This window comes from Parambassis ranga, chromosome 20 (genome assembly GCF_900634625.1).
Source record: "Parambassis ranga chromosome 20, fParRan2.1, whole genome shotgun sequence".
NCBI lineage: Eukaryota > Metazoa > Chordata > Actinopteri > Ambassidae > Parambassis > Parambassis ranga.
This window is the reverse complement of record NC_041040.1, coordinates 489,959-511,599: the sequence shown is the minus strand read 5'-3', so window position 1 is coordinate 511,599 and position 21,641 is coordinate 489,959. Positions and strand designations below refer to the sequence as shown.

General features: G+C 42.9%; 1 protein-coding gene across 1 annotated transcript; it reads right to left on the bottom strand.

Moving 5' to 3' along the window:
* Positions 1 to 15,427: 15,427 nt before the first annotated feature.
* Positions 15,428 to 17,700, bottom strand: bloc1s5 (biogenesis of lysosomal organelles complex-1, subunit 5, muted). Its single transcript, XM_028433198.1, has 5 exons — positions 17,437 to 17,700; positions 17,106 to 17,188; positions 16,773 to 16,902; positions 16,442 to 16,500; positions 15,428 to 16,276 (listed from the first exon to the last, which is right to left on the bottom strand). Exons 1-5 carry the CDS (start codon positions 17,453 to 17,455, stop codon positions 16,103 to 16,105), a joined length of 465 nt encoding a protein of 154 aa, XP_028288999.1. The 5' UTR covers positions 17,456 to 17,700; the 3' UTR covers positions 15,428 to 16,102.
* Positions 17,701 to 21,641: the final 3,941 nt, after the last annotated feature.

Sequence of the window (21,641 nt, the reverse complement as noted above, 5' to 3'; positions counted from 1 at the left end):
ATATACAATACATGGTTTTTGTGCATTTTACCAACAGATGATTGTCCTAGAATGTATGATGTTTGCTGCATGTGTGTTCCTCTCTGGCTGGCCTTCAGCAGGAGGATGAGGTCCTGCTCAGGGTTTCTTCCTGTTTAAAGGGAGGTTTTCTTGCCTCGGATTGGATGTTAGCAGCTCATCAAAAATAGGTGATAGCATGAGCGCTGACCTTTGACCTTTGCCATTATTTTCACCACACATAATGTACTTTTTTTTTTTAAATGAAGTTGTCAATATGAGTGAGAAGTAGCTAAAAAAAAAAAAAAGAGCCAGTGTCACAAAAACAAATAAAACCCAGGCTGGACTCAGGTGGGAACAGATTGGAAAAGGAGTAACATCATGCACAGAATTAAGTTAAAGGCTACAATTGAAGGGATATTTGAATTAGAATAAGGTAAAGCTGAATATAATATCTGCTGAAGCTGAATATCGGATAATTATAAATGGTTCTGGAAGTTCTGCTTGACTGCACAACCTTGGCAGGCACTGGACGTTTCCTTCACACCTAAGGCTCGTCTTTCTAGAACACACTGGCTGCAGCTGCAATACCTAACAGTGTAAATCTATTAAGACATCCATGTAAAGATGCAATATTCTGAAAACAGAGGCTAGTTTAGGTTTAACAGACTTTGCTTTAGCTGTAAAAAAATATGGTTCAGGTGTCCCTCACCGCTGGTTCAAATGACAGCTGGACTGCTGGTTTTTCTACACTGATGGTCAGCTGTGAGTCAGAGTTGCCTCCTCCTCCTCTTCCTCCTCCTCCTCGTCATCATCCTCATCATTGCTTTAACGTAAGAATGTTTTAAGCACATATAACTAATCCAATTTATTACGCTGGATAAATAGAGTGTCTCTTGGGGGTCATAGCCTTGTATAATGGCTGATAAATCATGCATCTATTCTCACTGCAGAGTGTGTGTCTGTTCCCAGAGTAGCAAGTACCTGCTGGCTCTGTGAAGTGGCAGCTTTCTGGAGCTGTCCTCTATTCTTTTAATGCTGTCATAATTCCATGAGCGCGATGGAGACAGCCTTCATAATAACAGTATTTCTCCTTTAACCATCCCCCGTTTCCCCTTTCATCTAGACAACAGGAAGTGTGGAAACAGGAAGGGACGAGGTTACAGCATGGAAACAGACAGAGGTGTTGCCCTGGACTGTGCTCTGTTCCAGACTGTGGAGCTCTTTCATAAAAGCAGGTTCCCTTTAATGCGTCTGTATTAAATGTGGGTGAAAATGATCCTACCATGCACAGAGCCTGAAGATATATATGTTACAGACTGAGGTGTTTATGATGTGCACTGTGTGTGTGTGTCAGGACACTTTTTTAGGGCAGCCGGTGTCCGGAGATTGTGCTGTAGTTCCCTTGACAACCATTAAAATTTCCAATGCCTTTCACACAAGCATACGCACGAGATGATTCCGTCCACAGGGAGTACATCCATTCAAAGGAGGAGAAGCAATATAACTTGTAAGAGACTCCCTCGCTGAGATAGATGATGCTACGCTGACCTCAAAGAGGCGATCTTTAACCTCCAGTTGTAAAAACTCAAACATACTTTCTCTTTGAAGAACTTCAGGAAATGTATTATTACCTTTTGGCCGCGGCCTCACTTGAAGAGAGCAAACTAAGAAAAACACAAGTGAAACAGTCCATTGGGTCAGCAGCCTGCAGACACCTGGATTCATATAATGTGGAACTTTGTTTCTCCTTTTAACAGTGTTGATAACTTAACCCAGTAGCTAACCTTAACCAGCAGACGGGGTAAAAACAGAAGTGTCAGGATCTTTGGTTCTATTCTGTTGTGATGCTGGTTTGTTTTAAAGGTCGGGTAGGAGATTTCATTCTGATGCACTTTGTGTTAAATTAGTGTAACTTCTCTTTACAATCCGATCGCAACCGATTAGTTCGGCAGTTTCGCTTCAAAACGAAGAATATGAATCATCTGAAGCTATAAAACATAAAAACATCATCAATCCTCCGGGTGGACCCTGTAGGAGTATTGGCTGGTTGTCACTCTCTTCCTGCTCTGTGCACCAGAGAGGTACGTGCATGATGGCCGAAGTCACAGACTGGTTGGGAGGCGTGGCTTCAGGGTGAGCTCCGAGAGAAAGGGGCGTGTGTTTACTTTAGAAATCTGTCTGACTCTCACTGAGTTTTCAAAATCTCCTACCCTACCTTTAAGTATAGTCTGCTTCTGTCTCAGTTTTCATATTTTTGGTATATATGGGGTGTAGTAGTTCAGTTTCTTGTGTTGTTGTTGTTGGGTTGACTTCAAGTTTACTCCTCAGTTTCTGTGTCCTCCCTCAACTTCCTGTTTTATTTTGAAATTCTTTTCCTTTCTGTCTTACTTCCTCTTGTTTCTACCTGTCTGGTCACCTGCTCCCTGGGTATTTAAACCACGTGCCTCTTCCCTGCTCTTTGTTGCTGTGTCTGTTTTTTTTGTCCAGCATTGGGTTCTTCCTCCTTGAGCTTCTAACCAATTACAACACACACGGCCAAGACACGGACCCAGCAGTCACCAGTTTCAGACACTTTTTGCCTTTGAGGAGAAGCAGCAGAACTTAAAGGTGCAGTAAGAGGTTTTGAAAATACTCACTTCAGAAGTACAGCTACCTTTTGTTGAAGCTCACCGCAAGAACTGGACGTGTGTCACCTGTTCACTGATGATCAGCGTTGAGTGTCGAGCACAGCACCCAACATGGCGGCTCATTTACTGGTAAGAAAACACGTAACATCATAACAAATGTGGCAATTCTTGCAGGTTGTATTTGCCAGGTTAAAAGATTAGGACGTGGAAACATGATTTGTTTCTCTGAATATTTAGCACATTACTTTGTTCTTATTTAAACAGCTTGCTGCCTGTCAGTTTATGTTGCTGATGAACTCCCATTAAGCTAAAATCAACAAGGTTAGCCATGCTACACAGCCAGCTAGCATTGAATGTTTATTATGAGTGTTGAATGCCAGCCTCTGCTCCCATTAGATAGTTAATTACCTAACATTGACACAGACAACTGTTTCGTCTAAACACCACCGATATGCAAGACCTGTTCAAGGACCGTGAAGCTCTGCTTATTGAGACTGTAAGTCTTTATCATCTCTTGCTTTACAGGCCAGAATTCAGTGTCTGGAGCAGTCCCGTCAGCTGCTGGAGCTCCAGCTGAACAGAGTCTTGGATTTGACCTCAACCTCCTCCTGCAACAGCTGCACCCACCTGGTGTGAAAGTCCTACACCTGGGCAGAAGGCTCTGGGTAAAATGGAACGTTATTTTTCTAGGAGCTAACATGTTTGGTCAGGTGTTTGTTGTTTTATATATATCTTTCAAAATAAATATCCATTCACTGAAAACATGTAACTGTGTTTGTGGTCTCTTGTATAAATGTTTTACACGTTCCATCTTAACATGCTGCACAAATAATGAAAGCAGATATTTTGTTAATATATTCTTTGAGTGAAATAATGAAAGTACAGAAACACAATACAACAAAAACTAATAAGTATATATGAAACATGCTGCTGTCTCTCTGTTGCCTGTTCCCAGTCCAAGTTAGACCACCTCAGACTGGTGGTCTGATGTTCTCACCTACATGGGTTCTCCTTCGTCTCTTGTGTCTGTGCTGCTGGCCAGTGGGCTTTTTCACATTTCCTTTGCCGGTGGTCCAAAGTCATCACTGCCGGTGGCCTGGCCCCATATGTCTGCTGGTCTCCAACGCCACCGTAGTTTAATTGTTCAACTTCCTGTTTTATTTTAAAATGTAACATTCCTTGTGCTTCTCCTTGGTCTTTATCAGTGTGTCTGTGCTGCCCCCCCTGCATTTCCTGTGTTGCTTTTTGGAACGATTTTCCCAGATGCCTCATGTGAGTTTTGTGGGGTCAGGGGACTCGAAAACCCCAAAGGCAAACTGGCGGGCAATATTAAATATTAGTAAAATATAAAAAATATAAAATATAGTAAAAATATATTGTATGCCTTTGTCCTCACCATTGATCACCTTTTCTAGATCGGTCCCCTGAGCAGTTTCTGAACACAGAGGGCATCACGCCACAGTGTAGCAGATCCTGTTTGATCCAGGCTGGGTCTTCCAGGCCAAGTGATTGGTGGCTGCTGTTTTTCCTCCTCCAACAAATCCCTTAAAAAGTTAATCAGCTGGCTTGTTGAACTTTTATGTTTCATATCAACGGTTTTTTGACTTATGACAGCTCTGATTATATTTATGCTCTGAGTTAGTCCACTGAGCTGACGTGAATTCTATCAAAAAATGGCCTTGACATCCGCTCGTGACTCAGTTCTCTCTTAGATAAACACAAATGCCTTTATACTGTAGTTAAGTTGAGGTGAAAGATGATATATGAGATTATTTTGCTTGACTTTTGCAGATGATATTTATCATCTACACACAGGCCGGGACACTCCAGAGGAGTTCTATTGTTACCATGGCAAGCCAACAACCACACATCACTATTTAATCTCAACATGTCATATCGCTGTGGTAAATATGACCAGATTGCTGCCGACGCATTTAACATTTGGCCCCGCTGAAGTGGAGGCCACATACTTGCGGGTGTCTACTGGTTACCCATTGTTGATAGCTAGGCACCTTGCCAGGCCAGCCGTAGTGTGGTGTAATAGGAAAAAGAAAGATGAATGGACTCTGGGGACCTGAGGACATTCTGTTTATTTTCTTAATTGCCTGAAGTTCATGGCTGTGCCAGAGTCAGCAGGTGGTGGCAGGGGTGAAAAGTGAAAACTTTCAGACGGTTAATAACGGAGCGAGCTGTATGTGTGTGTTTGTGTGAAAACCTTTTATGCAACAGTCACAGATTGTCCTGGAACAATAAAAGGGCGCAGGGGTGCTAAGACCTTCCCAAGGAAAGTGTCAGGTCTTAAAAAGTGCTACACAATCAAAGGAAAAGGCTGCAGGTCCAGGAAGTTTGGGTAGGTACGGAACATATGTAAGTGCACACAGTACAAGGGGGAAATATGCAGTGGTGGAAAGTAACTAAGTATTTGTACTTCGTTACTGTTCTTAAGTAGTTTTTTCTGTATTTCTACTTTACCTAAGTAAAAATAATAGTGCATACTTTATACTTTTACTCCATTACATTACAGCTATTACCTGTACTTTCTACTCCACTACATGTCTCCAGTGTCTGTAGTTCCTTGTTCCATGTGATGAACACAGTGCTGGACTGATGTGAGGTCAGACTCTGCATGGAGCTGGTGTCACGCTGCAGCTGTGTTTCTATAATGAGCCTCAGTCATGATGCCGGTGCTCTGGCTCAGTGAGCTAACTAGTTAGCTGCTGTCTGCTAACACAGGTCCATCCATGAATGATGAACATGAATCATCACATGAATCTACAGCAGGAACACTGACACAGTAAACATGCTGAATGCCTGTTTGTTATCAGCAGCCTCTCTGTTCACTTGATGCCCACAGCCTGCCTCATGACACACAGACCTGTCCACAGCTGCTTCTGGACTCAACATGGACATTAACTACACATGCTCCATTTTGCTTTGATTATTTTAATCTGTTCAGATCCTTTGCAATGGAAATCAATAGTATATTTGGTGCATGAGTACTTTTACTTTTAATACTTTAAGTACATTTGAGTACTTAAGACTTTTACTTAAGTAGGATTGTTGATGTAGCACTTCTACTTTTTTGCTGGGTAATTGTACTTTTACTTAAGTACCAAACTTCAGTACTTCCTCCACCGCTGGAAATATGATTAAATGTTGTTTAAATCATTAGGTTGTTTTTGTTACTCTACTGAGCTACCTATACAGACACAATACCAACCCTGCTCTCCAACAAATCCTTTCCGTTTTCCATTTAAAATCAAGGTTCTGCTTTTCAAAGCTGAGACACTGAAAACCCTTCCTGGAATATTCCTGAAGCTATTTCTGACCAAATCTAATTCTGTCATGTAAACATATGGGAATTACCTTGCTGGACACTCAGTCTTTCTGTAAAAATGCTTTCAGCATCGCCTTCCCACAACTTAACATCATACAATTCAAAGCCAGGAGTGTTTCCATTAGGAATACAGAGACTCATGGCCGTATCATTTCCAGGACACAGGATGTGACCAGCAGAGGGGAACCAATGTCATTTGCAGACAGCTTACTAAAAAACCACTGCAGCACGCACCTGTGCTGGAAAAAAACTGCTGGCGAAATCCTCTACCACATGATTGGAACACTCCCAGAACAGAAAAAATATGAATGCATGGAAACCAGAAAACAGCTTGTGCTGAAAGAAAGACAGACAGACAAACACGAGAGGGATGGAGAGAAAGAAGAGGGGATAAAGAAACAGGGGGAAGGAGGACTGATAGGAAATTGTTATAGTGGTTGTGGATTGCCATGACAACTAACTCCCTCTCCATCCCAAGTGTTTTTATGTTCTACCGCTCTCTGCTGGATCCAGGCAGATGACTAAAGTTGTGCCAGGTCTCATGAGGTATCTACAGTATGGAATAGCCATCACTTAGGCCTGTGTGCTTACAGGGTTAGCTACTTTCTCAGTCCTGGAAACTCCACACAGAAGCTGTAAACAGGTCAGGTAGCGACAGGTGGGACTGGAAATCACTGCCAAAATGTATGTTTCTGCAAAAAAAACAAAAACACATTATTAAGATGATTGGGTTATTTGGCTTTACTCATAGCTCAGGGACACAAAAGGAAATGATGTTACAAAATATGTAGAACATTATAAATGTTGCCCTTTATATATTTTTATTGTTTTATTTACAAATGGAGGTGGATGACAGTTCTGAGCGTTGTGTTGCACCACTGTGGTCCACTTGCTGAGTTACGTTTAAGGATTTCTTCCCCATGTGTTAAATCTTGCAGTTCACGCTGCAGCCATGTTAAAATGTCAAAAATTTACAGCAGAAATAAACGTGTTTACAGCCGGGTTCAAAAGACGATTCTGGTCATAACTGATACGTTTCTTTCTATTGTCAACTGTACGTAATAATATTATGCAATTAGTTTGATTGCCTAGCAACGGCAATCAAACTCTTGTTCTTCACCCTCTGTCTTCTTCTTCTTCTGTAGGTTTTTTGGGGCAGCGTATCTTCAGCATACATTGACCGATTTCAGTCATTCAGCTATCAAAATGTGCATCTCATAGAGGAGATTCCGGGTCAACTTCAAGTGTTTTTTCCAAAAATTATAATTTTTCAAATATCAAGCAATTTATGCGTCATTTTTAACATGGGAGTCTATGAGAGAGCCCTTCAACGAGGGTCACCTGCCAAATGTATCTCCTCCTACAGATTTCAAGCTACAGACTCCATTTTCATCTTAAAACGCTCATTAGATGCTGCTCTATCAAACTTGTATTCAGAATTTTCTAATTCCGAATCGTTTCCACACACCAGGCTCTCAAAGTTGGAGTGGTTTTTGAGGTCTCCTCTGCTGTTACCATGGTGACAGGCTGACACACAGAGGCGTACAAAGCTCTGAATTGCTCTGATACTCCAGCAATTCAGAGCAATCCTTCACATCAGCATAGTTATATTTGGACTTAAAATTATACATAATTATCGTGTGACTGACAGGCGGTTGTTGTATCACAGCGCGGGCTACCTGCCCACCTCAGCTCTATTCCCACTCCTGCTCTTTGTCCGTGTTTGGAGTTTTGGCCGACTGTGATGCTGCCAACATGGCGACGGTTGGAGCATCCGAGATTTCACTGTCAATGCACCTAAATCACAGTGATTTTCTTGCTTTATAATGACCACCCAGGTTCTAATTGCTGACATGTAGGAGCACTCCTTCCCCTGACCTAGTCACTGCCCGGTGGTGCTTTGGAACGTCAATGACTAACATCTCCACATTTTTATACCTTTATATAAACTAAATGTTATGACTTTTATTTCCTCTATAGTCCATCAAATTTCACGCCCCTCACCCTTATCACTGTGTGTCTGATCTCATTACAATACCTCTTCTAATCACAGTGATGCAGTGAAGTAGTTTTCTACTAAAAAAAGTTTAGGCTTTTATTTTTTCCTGTGTAAAAAAAAAAAGTCTCTCCAAAACATGAGAGACCTCACACACAGCTGCACTTTGTTGAATATTTATACCTGTCACCTGAGGTGAGACATTGCACGTGTTGACAGGGCCCACCTTGACTTGGACGCTGCCGTTCACAGACACTGTTTGGTCCTTTTTTCTTTTTTTTTTATAAAAGCCACACTTCCTGCTGGTAAAACCATCAGGATACACTGACCAGCAGAGTGTGAGAAAAATGAAGAGGGCAGGTAGTGTGAGAGAAGAGAAGAAACTTTATTGACATCCTGGTCAGTCGCCTCATGTCTGTCATGAGACGACTGCTTTTTTCCTAAATTAAAATAATAAATACTAAATGTAAGTTTGGAGAGTTTAAGTCATTCACATCCCAATTTCAAAACATTTTTTATATCATGGACAACCTACAAATCATAGAGCTGCCATGCAGGCTGGAAGTAACAGGGAAAGGAGGGCTCTAAAGTGATATTTCAGCAGACAGTATTTCATATGAGGCGTGCCATAAACTCGTCAATAAGCAATGAGGCTACACTTTGAGCTAAAGCCATATATAAATACTGTCTGTTGTTTTATTCTTTTTGGACGTGCTGTAAGACACTTTAAGAGCGCCCTACCTGCCTTCATTGCATCAAGGTTTGTTTTTATTTTTCCTCGTGCTTGAATAAAGAAATTACAGATGCTGTCACTGGTTCTCTCCTGCGTACTCTCATGGAAAATGTAAAAGGGGCCCAGCCTTGTTGAGGTCAGGCTGACATTGCCAGTGAGTGGTGGCCAAGTCACAAAACAGATGTTTACTGTTTTTCTAAGGATGATTTGTTCCCTGCTCAATATTGACTCGGGTCCAAGCAAAACCGAGGTCACGTTTACAGAGTGCTGCGTTATAGAGTGGGCAGCCGGGGTCACGATGATGGAACCAGGCGATGATGTTTTATAGTTAGTGTGGGATGGATCGTATGCTGAATCCATGGGTACTTTCAGGAAGTTTATGATTCTGACAGGTGACTGGATTTGTCTATAATTCAAGCAGGTGTGCAATAAAATGATCAGATGGATCACACATAGGAAAGTTGTGGCTCTGTGTGTGTGCACGCTGTCCAGGATGTGTCACCCTGTGTAAGCAGTAAGCATGAATGACTGCTAGGAAGCCTGTGTGTGTGTGTGCGCAGGCTGCACCTCTGCGGAGGCAGTCGTAGACCCTGTAAAGGTCTCTCCACAGAAGCCATTAAGCAGTGCGTCTGTTGGAATAATGTGTTTGACTTGGCTGCAGGGCAGCAGCAGGTGCTGGGAGGACCAGCTTGGAGCTGCTGCTCCCTGTCTGCTTTGAACTGCCGGCCAGGGACCAGTCCACTCTTCTCGGTGACTTTTCCCTCCATCTCCTCTTCGTCTTTCTCCTTCTTGTGCATCTCTGTTCCATTCTCCATTCTCTCACCATTGTCTTTCTTTTCCTCCCTTTTTTAAAGACGTCTTTCTGCTTCTCTTTTTTGTGTGTCTGCCCCCCTCTCCTTCCGACTTTTCCCCCCCATATCCTAGCTGTTAAAGAGCTTAGTTGTACTCGCGCCACGCAGCTGCTAGACATCAACGACACTGCTGGGTGCAAAAATAGTGAGTACATGTTTAAATTTATGCATTCAGTGGATTGTTGAAAGAGAGGTAGCAAAAGTTTGGAAGTTGCTTAAAAGTGACATTGATGGAAGGTGTTGCCTTGCTTCACCTTTTAAAAGAAATCATTTAGATTCTTGGAAATGAGCTTATTTGCTTTATTTTCACAAGGTACGGCAAAGCTAAGACTCTAGAGCAAAGACAGCCCCTAACTGTCCCCATCCTTTACATCAATCTGTTGGTGTTGCTGTGTGTGTTGTGTCCGTGACGATCATCATCCAGGTTCAAGAAGGTTAAAGCAGGGCAACTGGACTTGTAGAGTTTTCTTGTGTGTGTTTTGGATCATCTCAACTAACCACCATGTTCAAAGTCCTAACAAGATGCCATTATAGCCAGTGTTCAACAGGGGCAGACAGTAGAGGTTTTTTAGCTCTGGAGGCCCCTCATCCCTCTGTGTTGTTTTCTCTCAGTCTCAAGGTAAAGCCATTATGCTGGAAACGAAGCAGCAGCAGAGACAGTAGCACACTTGGGTTCAGAGAGACAGAGTGGAGGGAGCCCATGAAAAGTAAAACCCGGGGCTGTCCCTGACAGAGAGTTGGTCTATTGAAGGAGCCCACTCCCATGCATTCCTCTGCCAAGAGCCCAGGCTTCCCAGGAGAAAGCCAGGATGAGAGAGAGAGAGGCTGAACTCACAGGGCTTTATGGGCTGGAGCTGCTCCAAACACACACACACACTGATGCATGCACCTCCGTCTCCTGTCCCTCTCATTGTTCTGTCAGTCAGGATGGTTTTTTTTGTAGTTGTGATCCACAGCAGGGAATCTCTGTTTCCTGAATGGGTAACACACACACACACACACACACACAGGCTTGTAAAGCACAACTGATTGATTTATTGGCTTTCAGGGGCTGAGGTAGGTGGGATATTAGATGCTCCCTGGAGATCTTATTGTGAGATCACTGAGTGAGAGCAAAGGGCCTGATCTGAGAACAACAAGAGAGATAGTCCACTGTCCTGGGACCAGCTTTCCTTACACTAACAATGGGACAATCTTCCAATCTGTACTTCCAAAAGTCTTTTTAGGGTGATCCTATATTGAATATGTCATCATGAGTTAATGGAGGAAAAGAACACTCATAGCTAAGTTATTTTTATTGAAATTTGACTGGTTCAGCTGTCAGTTTTGATGTGATGGTACAGCGGGTATGATGATTGCAAACAAATCTGGAGACCACATGTGCCTTTTCATGGGGAATGGTGTCTGATTTTATGGACTAGCTTTTTAAACTTTTACAGCTATATCACTTTTATTTTAAATGGGTTATAACAACTGAAAATATTTCTTTGGAAAAGGGCCTTTGGGTGTGGGTTTAGATGCAGGAGTGCACACTCAGTTGGTGACAAACAGCATTTGGAAATTTTCGATGTTTTATCGTGTGTTATTGATGTTTTTTTTTTTTAATTCCTCTACAGCAGCGTCTCTGTTAGTTCAATCACTGCAGAGGACGATACACCCACAGCACCCAGGCTTTGAACCATCTGTTATATTACCTTCTTCTCTGTTCCATGACTTATTTCCTGAAATCAGTACCTGGACAATGAGTTATAAATAACCAATCACAGAAAATCACTGGATTTAAATCATACTCTTTATTTTATTATGTCAAAATGGGAACATTTCAGGAAAAAGAATGTAAATATAGAGCGAAATCAGCTGAAGGTGACTGTTCAAATGCATCAATGCTGAACCTATGTTAAAGTGACAAAGCTACAGAGAAATACCATGCACTGTTGTAGCTCCTTCAGCTTTATAAAGCTACGATGCTGCTGTTTGAATATCCTCTGTATCACGTCCACTTTACGCCGAGTGAGAGGGTTTTTAGAGATAACATCAGAAAAATACCTGCCTGGTACAAAAAAACAGGGAAATCAAAGCCACTGAGTAGGTATGTGGTTGGCAGTGAAGCCAGACATTCCTCAAAGGTTCAGGAATCTAGACGACAACACGCTTTGCTGCTGCTGGTAGCCGCTGCCCGATGACAAGCCGCTCTCCCCGTCCTCTCTGCCTATTGTCTGTGATCGACTGAGGAAGGTGCTTGTTGTTGCTGGACTCTTATCTGTGTTTCTTGGACCTGGCAGGAACACAGAGCTGCTGTTATTAGCAAGGCTGTCTGATGAAGCTGAGCAGACGCAAAAAATAAATAAGTAAATAAATAAAAATCACATGCAGTTCGGCTAATTAGACTTTATGCTGAACATGTCTGTCAAAAAGAGGCAGGCTTTATGAATAAGGCAAGGAGAATATCAGCGCTCGCTAATAAGGGAGAACCTGCATTTATAGTGAAAGGTGGGACATTTCATTTCCAACCCTTTTTCTTTCCAGTGATTGCTTTTATATGCCACCCAGTGCTCATTTTCAAACCTGCCAGGGCCTGAGACTATCCAGCATGCTTTGCAACGTTCCCTCAGAGAAATATCAATTTCATACAGCAGCTCTGAGCGCTCTCCTGCTCTTATATTTAGTGATCCACTGGGTGAACGTTAGCTATTGCCAAAGAATTCATATTACCACCTGCATTACCATCCACTCAGGACCCATCGCCGGCTCCCCGAGGTGCTGTTATGTTGGCTTATTAACTTGGAAGTGCTGTGCTATTGTTCATTGGCATTTTCATTTCACACCGCTTTAGTAATTGAGTAACAGGGGCCCATCACGCAGCACAAAAGAGAGAAAGTGAGCATGCCGAGGCTGAAAATTCCCATAAGCTGTCAGGAGGAGGCGAAGGGGTGACCCAGCTCTTCTCTTTCTATTGTTCCCAGCACAGAATGCTGAAACTGTGTTCATGTTAGACCTGCTTTTTCTCATCGCTCAGATGAACTGACAGGATTAAAAATATAAATAAGTTCAGCTTCTTAAAAGCTGTAGCAGTCCTCTGACGTCATGTGTGTACAAGTTCAAACCCCACTTGGATTCCATTCGTTTTCACCCTAAAGATGAGGAACCACGTGCTCACATCCAGGCTTCTTCTTTTAAGTTGTAGTTTGTTGTATTGTTCAATGGCCAAGTACTCATATGGACAGTTGGATGGAAAGGATGGACAAGTGACTGGATGACTCAACTATCAGCATCTGTAACTTCAACCAATCAGATCACTTCTCACTGGTGTCACCGTAGGCAATCATCATTATATGAAGCTCTTAGCACAAGTTCAATCAGACAGACTACCACTCATCTTCATCATCATTTTCCAACCGCCACTCCGATCTCTCCCTCTTCATCCTCCATGCTTTATCTCTCTCTCTCTAACCTCCCACTTTAATCAGGTGGTTAATTTAAAGCACCTCCTCCACCAATCAGCTGTCGATCTGTCCCTCTCCTCAGCAAAAAACATTTAAATCGTCTCTTCTCCAGCTGTCCTGCAACCCTCCTCCACCTAAAGCACCACCAGTTTCTCAACAGTGCAGGTCTCCTATCCCCAGCTCTCCAGCTCCTTCAGGGAATTCCTGATTAAGCGGCCTCACCTCCTGTCCTTTCCTCCCTTTTCGGATATTGGTCATCATGTCGGGGTCTAGAACGCCAACACCTTAGTCTCCCCTGATTGAACATTATCTGAATGTTGAATCAGACCAGACCCTGTTTTTTTTCTTTTTCTTCATTACATCACTCCTGTGATACATTTCATTCCATTCCACTGGATGTGGAAAACTTGTTTTCAGACACAGTATCTGATTGCATGAACCAACACACCCTTTATCTCCGTCCCTTTGCTCACAGTGGAACCCCGGCTGGGTGCTGCTGTTTCCTTCAGCATTTATGTTGGCACAAGACACAGCGACTGCACTGCCGGAGAGCACTGCACTCGCTGCAAAACAGGAAGAACACACTGCTTTCAGATAGACACAGGAGACAGAAAACAAACAGCAGCAGACAGAGGAGAATGATAACATGACACCTCAGCTGGTGCCCTGCTGGGAACATGGCAGCCTCTCACCGGATCACAGAGGATGGGATGCTACACTTGTTTTATCCAGTGTTTAATTCAGTAAAGGAGCTTGTAATATGTGCAACTGAGGCATAAATTACACGCTCACCGCTTGGTCTTTGTGACTTGTGACCAGGGGCCGAGACTGTTGGCTTTACTTGGCCTGTATTTTGACTCGGAACCAGATTCCCATGAATCCCAAAACCCAGTGTTGCTGCAATCCCTTACTCACAAACAGACGAAGATCTGAGTCCCACACGGCTTAACGTCGATTTATTTTGGCAAAAAGCACGCTCTCATTGACAGCAATAGTCTGGTGGTGCGATTGGGATGGAACGGTGGAGGGTTTCACTTCAGAGCTTTCCCACACCGTTTCTGTAGTCAGCATATATTTTGTAGATTTGACCCAACAAAGAGGCACATCAGTGGCTGAACTTGTGTTCTGTGAAAATCTACAGATGCACCAAAATATTCATACTTACTGCTACTTCCAGAAAATGATGCAGTTCTGCTGCCTTGAATTTATTTCTACATCTGACGTTACATGGCAACGTCAAAATCCATCATAAGAGATTTAAATCCTGAACTTATCAAGCTTAATAAGTATTTACTGTGAGCTCATGACCCTCTCCTCATGAATAGCTAACACTCATTACTGTGTTTCTTTCTCTCCAATGGGCAGATGAAAAGGTGCGCTGGCAGAGGTCGGCCATGTTTCCGTATTGTCACTCCTTGTTAGTCGGCAATGGGCTGCTGGCTCAACATTGGACAGTCACCGAGTCAGAGGGAAAACTGCTCGTTTGGCCTTTTGCTTAAGCATCTTACTGGCACGTTTATGCCCTCTGAGATCTCAGACGTTTCTTCTGCTACGCTGTCTGAGATGACGTCTGGTCTCAGCCATGACAGGAATGTGCCCACCCATTCATTAACAGGTTCTAAAGTACAACATTGTGCTAGAAAAACAAAAACACTGCATTAACAGTGCTTTCCTTAGACATTCTCAGTGCCAGGGACCAGACCCAAGCAGGTGAATTCTTTTCTTTACTTTGTGAGCGATTGATAAGTTCTTGGCCTCAGATGGAAGGAGGTAGGTTTTACAGTAATAATTTGTTTTGTTTTTTGCTTGTTAAACTTGCATGTCAGCACCATCTGATGATGATGAGGACATGAACTTAACTTGCACTCTGCATTTGTCTGATAAAAATAAGCAGCTACACTGTTGCATGAAGACTTAAGAGTGTTTTTCACGCATACACGAAAAAGGAATTCAAGGCAGCAGTGGCTCAGTGGTAGAGCAGGGTTGTCCAATAACTGGAAGGTCGGCAGTTCGACCCCAGCTCCTGCCTAGTCATTGTTGTGTGTCCTTGGGCAAGGCACTTTACACTCACTGGTGTATGAATGCGTATGAATGAATCGGTGGTGGTCAGAGAGGTCATAGGCGCACCTTGGCAGCCACGTCTCCGTCAGTCTCCCCCTGGGGAGCTGTGGCTACCACTGGTAGCTCACCACTGCCACTGTGTGAATGTGGTGTGAAAGAATAAGGCATCTCAGTGTAAGCGCTTTGAGTGTCTGCCCAACAGAGCAGAAAAGCGCAATATAAGATCAATGCATTATTATTATTATTAATAAATCATGAGATCTTATTTAATTCATTTTCTCTGTTTGGACAGCAATTAAAATGCTGAATTTGTGACTGATTAGAATCAGATCTAAAGTGGCAAAGCAAATGAAAAACATCTGCTGCTGAGCATTCAAAATAGTTCCAGAAATAAAAGGCTTTTTTATAAAGAAAGTTACATCATAGACAGTTGGTTTACTCCAAGTTAATGTCAGAGGTCAAAATGTTCCAAACACAGGGGAGCTGGTGAAGGACGAGTTCTCCTGGAAAGTGTTCTGTTTGAGCTTGTTTCTACAGAATTTGGCCTGTGCTTTAAACACACCTGCTCAGATGGTCTTTTCTCTAACGTTTAATGATCTGGCTTGGAATTCCTCACCTTTGGTGTGAAACTCAAGGTTCCTTTCAACATGACGTTAATTTATCATCAGAACCCTTCAGGCAGACATCCATTATAAATGTTGAAATGTTGAAAGCTTCACAGCCAAAGAACAATCAAATGATTGCTTGTTTAAAGATGACATGTTCCAGACTTCTCTCATGCTGTGCTATATTCCAGTGCTAAAGACAACAGATGGTGAGTTTGATGGCCTGTGAAAATGCCACATTGTTAATCACACTTTCATATTTATGATGTGGAAAATGCTGACTCTTGTGCAGGAGCGATGGTCTTCTGCTGTTTTTCTGCGGACTGCCAGGTACAACAAACACAGCCAGCAGCTTTGTTTTGGACGTGCAGAGCGGACATCTGTGTCTGCAGTCGTGTTCATAGAGAAGAAAAACTCTATTTGTTCACTCACACTGTGACACCAGCTAATTAGACAAGTGCAAGCTTGGCCAAGTCCTTTTTCTTTTCATTGTACTGAGCGCTGAGTTCTCCTACAGCCTTCGCATGCTCCTCATCCACCTCTTCCTTTAATCTCTGCTGCTCCTTCAGGAAGTCTGCCCACTCCTCTTTTAGCTGCTCCATGTTTGCTTGCAGCTTGGTGCTCTGAAAGGTCACATGATGATGATAAGAACACAACACAGTTAGAATATGTTTGAGCCGATCATGCACTGTGCAGGGGGCAGTATATATATGTGCTTATCATGAAATCTTGCTCTCTGCAGCTATCGAACTGTGTCCACCTGCTCTGAAAGTCATTTGGGTTTTTACCTGTTGAGCCTCTAGCTCCCTCTGCTGGACCCTCTCTGCCATGTGATTAGCAGCTTCCACTGTGAGACAAAAACAAACACTCAGCTCACAGCAAGACTCAATATTTAAAGTTATATGAAACAAGTGTTTCTGAGTATGCCTTTACATTAATACTTATATGAAGGCACTCTAGTTTAAAAAACAATAAGTATATAATAATATATATATTTTGCTATGTAAATAATGTTCAGGGTTATGTGGCAGCTGTAAAGTGACCAGCTTAATTTTGTTCTTTCATTTTAATAAATGGTTAATAATAGGAACTAATAGGACTCTGGGTGCTTTGACTTACAGCGATTAATGACATCAGACAGCTGCTGGTTCATGTCCTCTACATTTATGGACAGCATTTCCTCATTTGTTTCCACCACCGCTTTATTCAGGTTCTCCAGCAGCCTACTCTCCCTGTGTCCTCGTTTTTCCTGAACAACAACACAACGAGTTAAACGACGGTCAGATCTAAAAATATTTAAACACCAGTACAGTGAATCTATTTGTAGTCTAAGCAAACACAAGTGCCTGTAATGAGCCCACCATTAACCGTGCCTACCAGCCAGTCAATGTTGCACATTGGTCCTCATCTAAATGCAGATAGCTAACTAAAAAAATGTCATAAATTAAGTACCTCAAACTCTCTCACAAAGTTGCGGGTCTCTGCATTGACCATGGGTCTGTGGTCCAACAACCGGGACTGGATTTCTCCCACATCTGCAGGATCAATACAGCACACAGCACACACAGCTTAACAAGGAACATGACAGCTATTTGTGTACTTTTTACTTCTATACAAAAGCTTTCGTAAACATAGCTTTAGTCTTGGATCAAACCGTGACTTCCAGTCTATTAACGTGCTCATTATGCTGTTATCTGCCTGCACGTTATTAAATCCGCAGAAAACGAAGATAAGAGCTATCAAAGGCAAACAGCGAGGCGACAAGAAGAAAGATTTTACTCACCTTTAGCGATCTTGTCCATTATTCTAAGTCTACTGGACGTTGTTTTGGTTCTGTGTTAGCTTAACTAGCTGCTCAATTGATCCACAATGCTAAGTTTTAGCTGACAGCTGAGCGTGAAAGCGAAACTGACTCTTAAAATATCTCCACTATCAGTCATAAACATCAGACTATTCATTAATAACATACAAACAATCTAAATCAACGACAGTTTTGAAAAACACTGCCTGAATCTCCACTGTAATCACGTGAATAGAAGTCAGCTGACTCACAATATTTACTACTACTTCCGGGTGCGGGGCCGTGGACCGTACCAAGAAACGAAAAGAAAGAGGGGGGTCGCTTTCATTTCAGTGAGCTTTTCTCCTCTTATTGAGTGATATTTGTATTAACGTGCTTTATTTTTCTGTAAATATACTCACATACTGTTTATTCCAAAAGTTTAAATTAGCTCACAGTTCTGTGTAAGAAGTTTGCGTTGTTTGTTATTCTGAACTGGAGACAGCAGGTGTCAGTCTTACTCCGTGATCGCAGGAACAGGCTGCTGTTAATCATTTCTTCTTATAGGAACAAAACACTCAGTTTACGAGCTGGTTACAAATATCCAACCAACATTTATGTTTTTTAATGGACTTCTCTACCTTTCCCCAAGACTTGATTTATTGTTAGATGACCACAATTCATTGCTAACATCTAACCTTATTTTAGGTTAAATACATGTGTATAAAACATGAGAAAAAACAAGTCTTAGTGTCTATTATACAGACTATTTTAACATAATAATGTCAGAATGTATTATGCATTGCAAGAGAAACATGACAGAAGTACTGAACAAAGGAGGCAGTGTGCAAAAGAAAACCTGCACAGTATCTGTATCTTAAAGCACAGCTGACAACAATAACATGCATTAATAAACAAATATAACAATAACACAGTTTTTCAGAACTTGTCTTGACCAATCTTGCCACAAGATGGCACTAAATCTCACATGAAGTGTTGAAAATCCAGAGCTGATAAAACACTGGTGCCTTACCAAGTGCTTTTCATTACATTTTATGAAATGCAAATACATTGGCATAAATGTATTAATAAACACAGCACTTGTGGCAAGAGCAAAGTTATTCAGTCAGAGTGAGAGAGGGGCATCGTTGGGGGCAAATGTTGCAGATTAGTCGTCAAAAGTTTGCTTGTGAGCCCCAAATTCACGAGAACTGTCATGCTCAGTTAGGAGAAAAATCATTAAGACACCACTTAAGTCCCCCCACTGTCCACATTGTTTAGTTAAAGACTTATTACATGCACCATTAGTTTTGATTTGGGCCCATTAAAGAGATTAAATAATTGATCAGCAGCTGAGGGATGAAAACAAGTCGCCTCAGGTTGGTCTGAGAAGAGGATCCGTGACAACAACACACGTCAGAGGCAGCGCAGATCTGACAGGAGCGAGCATCCTGTTGTTCTGTTTATTCATGCTCTGCAGGGTGAAATTAAAAACATTAAGATCAGCCTTCGTTAAATGCAGCACTGATTATCATATTCATACCACAGGGCAATTTAAAGGCATTTTTTTGTAGTTTACAATATGACAGAAGAGTTATTAAAATTTTCTTTATACTGCATATATATATGTTTATTTTGGAGATAAAGAAAAATTACCAAACATTTAACATTAATTATATTTACGAGGCTACTTTTTAATGTTAGTCCATGAAAGTGGGGGGAAAAAAAACTTTCTGCAGCATTATAGAATTTAGATATGGAGGCCAACATCAGCATAACAAGGACGTTTCTGTCCTCCTGCATCATCATCTGTGAGCGTTCTGATGCTGGGCTGCAGCTTTGCATGTGAGAGGCCCGTTGCACGACAGCGGATCATGTTTCTCTGTTTTCTGTCTCACAGGTCTATTAAGTGAATTCTGCTTTTTTCTTTTGACACCCCTGCACCGAGCACAAAGCCTTTCTGGGACACTCTCCAAAATTGTCACTTAAAAAAAAAGTTATACTTAAATATGTCAGCATACATTAAAATATAATATGGATATTTTAGGTGCTGTCCTCATACTTTCATCCTTATTTATATTCAGGTTAAATATAGTTTTATACTGTCTATATAACATAAATATAATACATTTTTTTAAGTATTTTTGGCATGTTAATAAGATTTTATATTGTATTTTATTTTGAAATAGTTTGTTTTTCATTGTCAAAGAAGACACAGTGTTCCTCCCTGGTGTTTTTATTACACATCTCTGCTCTCAGAGTGTGTAGGTCCAAGGCAGCAGTGCTTCTCTGCATGCTCGCCCATATCCAGATGATCTCCTGCAGCACTTCAGCACTGCAGTGGGAGGTCTATGAGTGTGGTTTACCAAACATGCCCACTGGCCTTGAAAGCTCGCCCCGGTGACGCTCCTACCTTTTACGTCTCTCTCCTCTCTACGACTCGACCACACTGCCCCTGCAATGACGGTGCTCACATTACCCACTGGGTGTAATTATTCTGCATTTAGCTGCTCTCCGTTCTCTCTCTCTCTCTCTCTCTCTCTCTCTCTCTCTCTCAGCTTGGCTGGGTCTTGACACTGAGGTCCAGGCGGAGGGCCGCAGGGCCGCTGCTTTGTGTTCACAACACACAGAACGCCACTGACTGCGCCGTGGCTCTGAACAGGTGGGGGGTTGTGATGGGGAAAGGGAAAAGTGAAAGAAGGGCAGGAGGGGGTGGGTGGGTGTTACTCACTGGATGCCAAGGCCTGTGAGCTGGAGGGGAGATGGGTGGAGGAGGGTCGGGAGGGGAGAGCCTCCTGCCCAGCAGCCCACCTGCCTGCCTCTGCCCTCCCTCACTCTCCATATTTTGTTTTTATTCCATGTGTCTCTCTCAGTCGATGGACAGTCGGTTGTTTGTCCAAGTGCAACCCTTCTCTTGTCCCTGTGCCTGCTGGAAACTTCAGAGCTGAAAGGTAGACTGTAAAACATACGAAGTGTAGAAAAGTAAAGATTCAAACACACTTAAGGCCTTTATACAGTGGCAGCAAGTCACAGTGTAATGTGACACTATACTGTCATGCTGTCCCACGGCCTGATGGGAAGAAGCAGTGGCGGTACATGGCTCACAGCCTGAAAATCAACATATGTACTCATCACCCTGCACTCTTCAAGGAAGAATAGTTTTTTTTTTCTCTCAGCAGAAAAACAGACCACAAAACCTTGTCAGATGCATCTAGCGATGTCTTTTCCTTCGAGCTGGAGATTGGCACACAAGCATTCAGGGATTCAGTGGAGAGAGGGGGGGGCAGGACAGTGTGTCTGCTATGATTAGCATTAGCAGTGGACCCCTGCTGCCATTTTGGGACTCGTCCCAGACATTAACAGGAACTGCACTGTCATTTCTCCCATGGGGGGCTGTCCCCCTGTCCTCTCCTGTCCTAGTGCGGGGAGGGATCGCCTCTGTCTTCCAAGAGGCAGCGCTGAAGTCGACTGAGGGCAACAGGCTGGGGAGGGGAGGGGGAGGGAGGGGGAGGGAGGGCGTGAGGGGCTCCAGACCTGTTGAGGCGGAGCATCCTGCAAAGTGCCCACAATCCAAGTGACAGATGTAGGGTGGAGGGAGCGCTGGACAAGGATATCTCTGTTCATGGTGGGCAGAAATCATTTCAAACACACATTGGTTGGAATAACACACACACATGCGTGCAGACACACACACAGCACAACTTGGGCAGAGGCGGAGTTGAGACTGTGAGGATTTGGGGAAGAAACGACAGAGCTCCACATGATGGTTTTTGAAGTTTTTCTTCAGTTTGTGTGTGTGTGTGTGTGTGTGTGTGTGTTTGCTGGCTGATATTGGACGTGGGACAGAGCAGAGGAGAAAGGCAAGAAGAAGGAAAAAGGGGGGTCTGCCCTGAGGTCACGCACACACAAACTCAAACACGCACTCATACGTACACACACACACACACACTTGCACATACACTTTTCAGGCTGCTGTGGCATGTTTGGAGCGGTGCCTCGTCAGATTAGGGCCATGCTGGCTGTGTTTGATGGCCAACCTGGACAGACAAGGCCTGCCAGGCACAAACTGCTCAGGCACATGATGTCAGGGCGGACACACACTCTCTCCCTCTCTCACACAAACACACACACACAAAAATTATCCCGCGCCAGACCAAAGAGACAGATGACACCCAGCATGAAGCTAAAGCCAAATCTGTAAGCATCCG

Coding starts and splice junctions, on each gene's coding strand:
- bloc1s5 (XM_028433198.1), bottom strand. Junction 16,903..17,105: donor ACTTTGTGAGAGAGTTTGAG/GTACTTAATTTA, acceptor GTTGTTGTTCAG/GAAAAACGAGGACACAGGGA. Junction 16,277..16,441: donor GGGAGCTAGAGGCTCAACAG/GTAAAAACCCAA, acceptor GTGACCTTTCAG/AGCACCAAGCTGCAAGCAAA.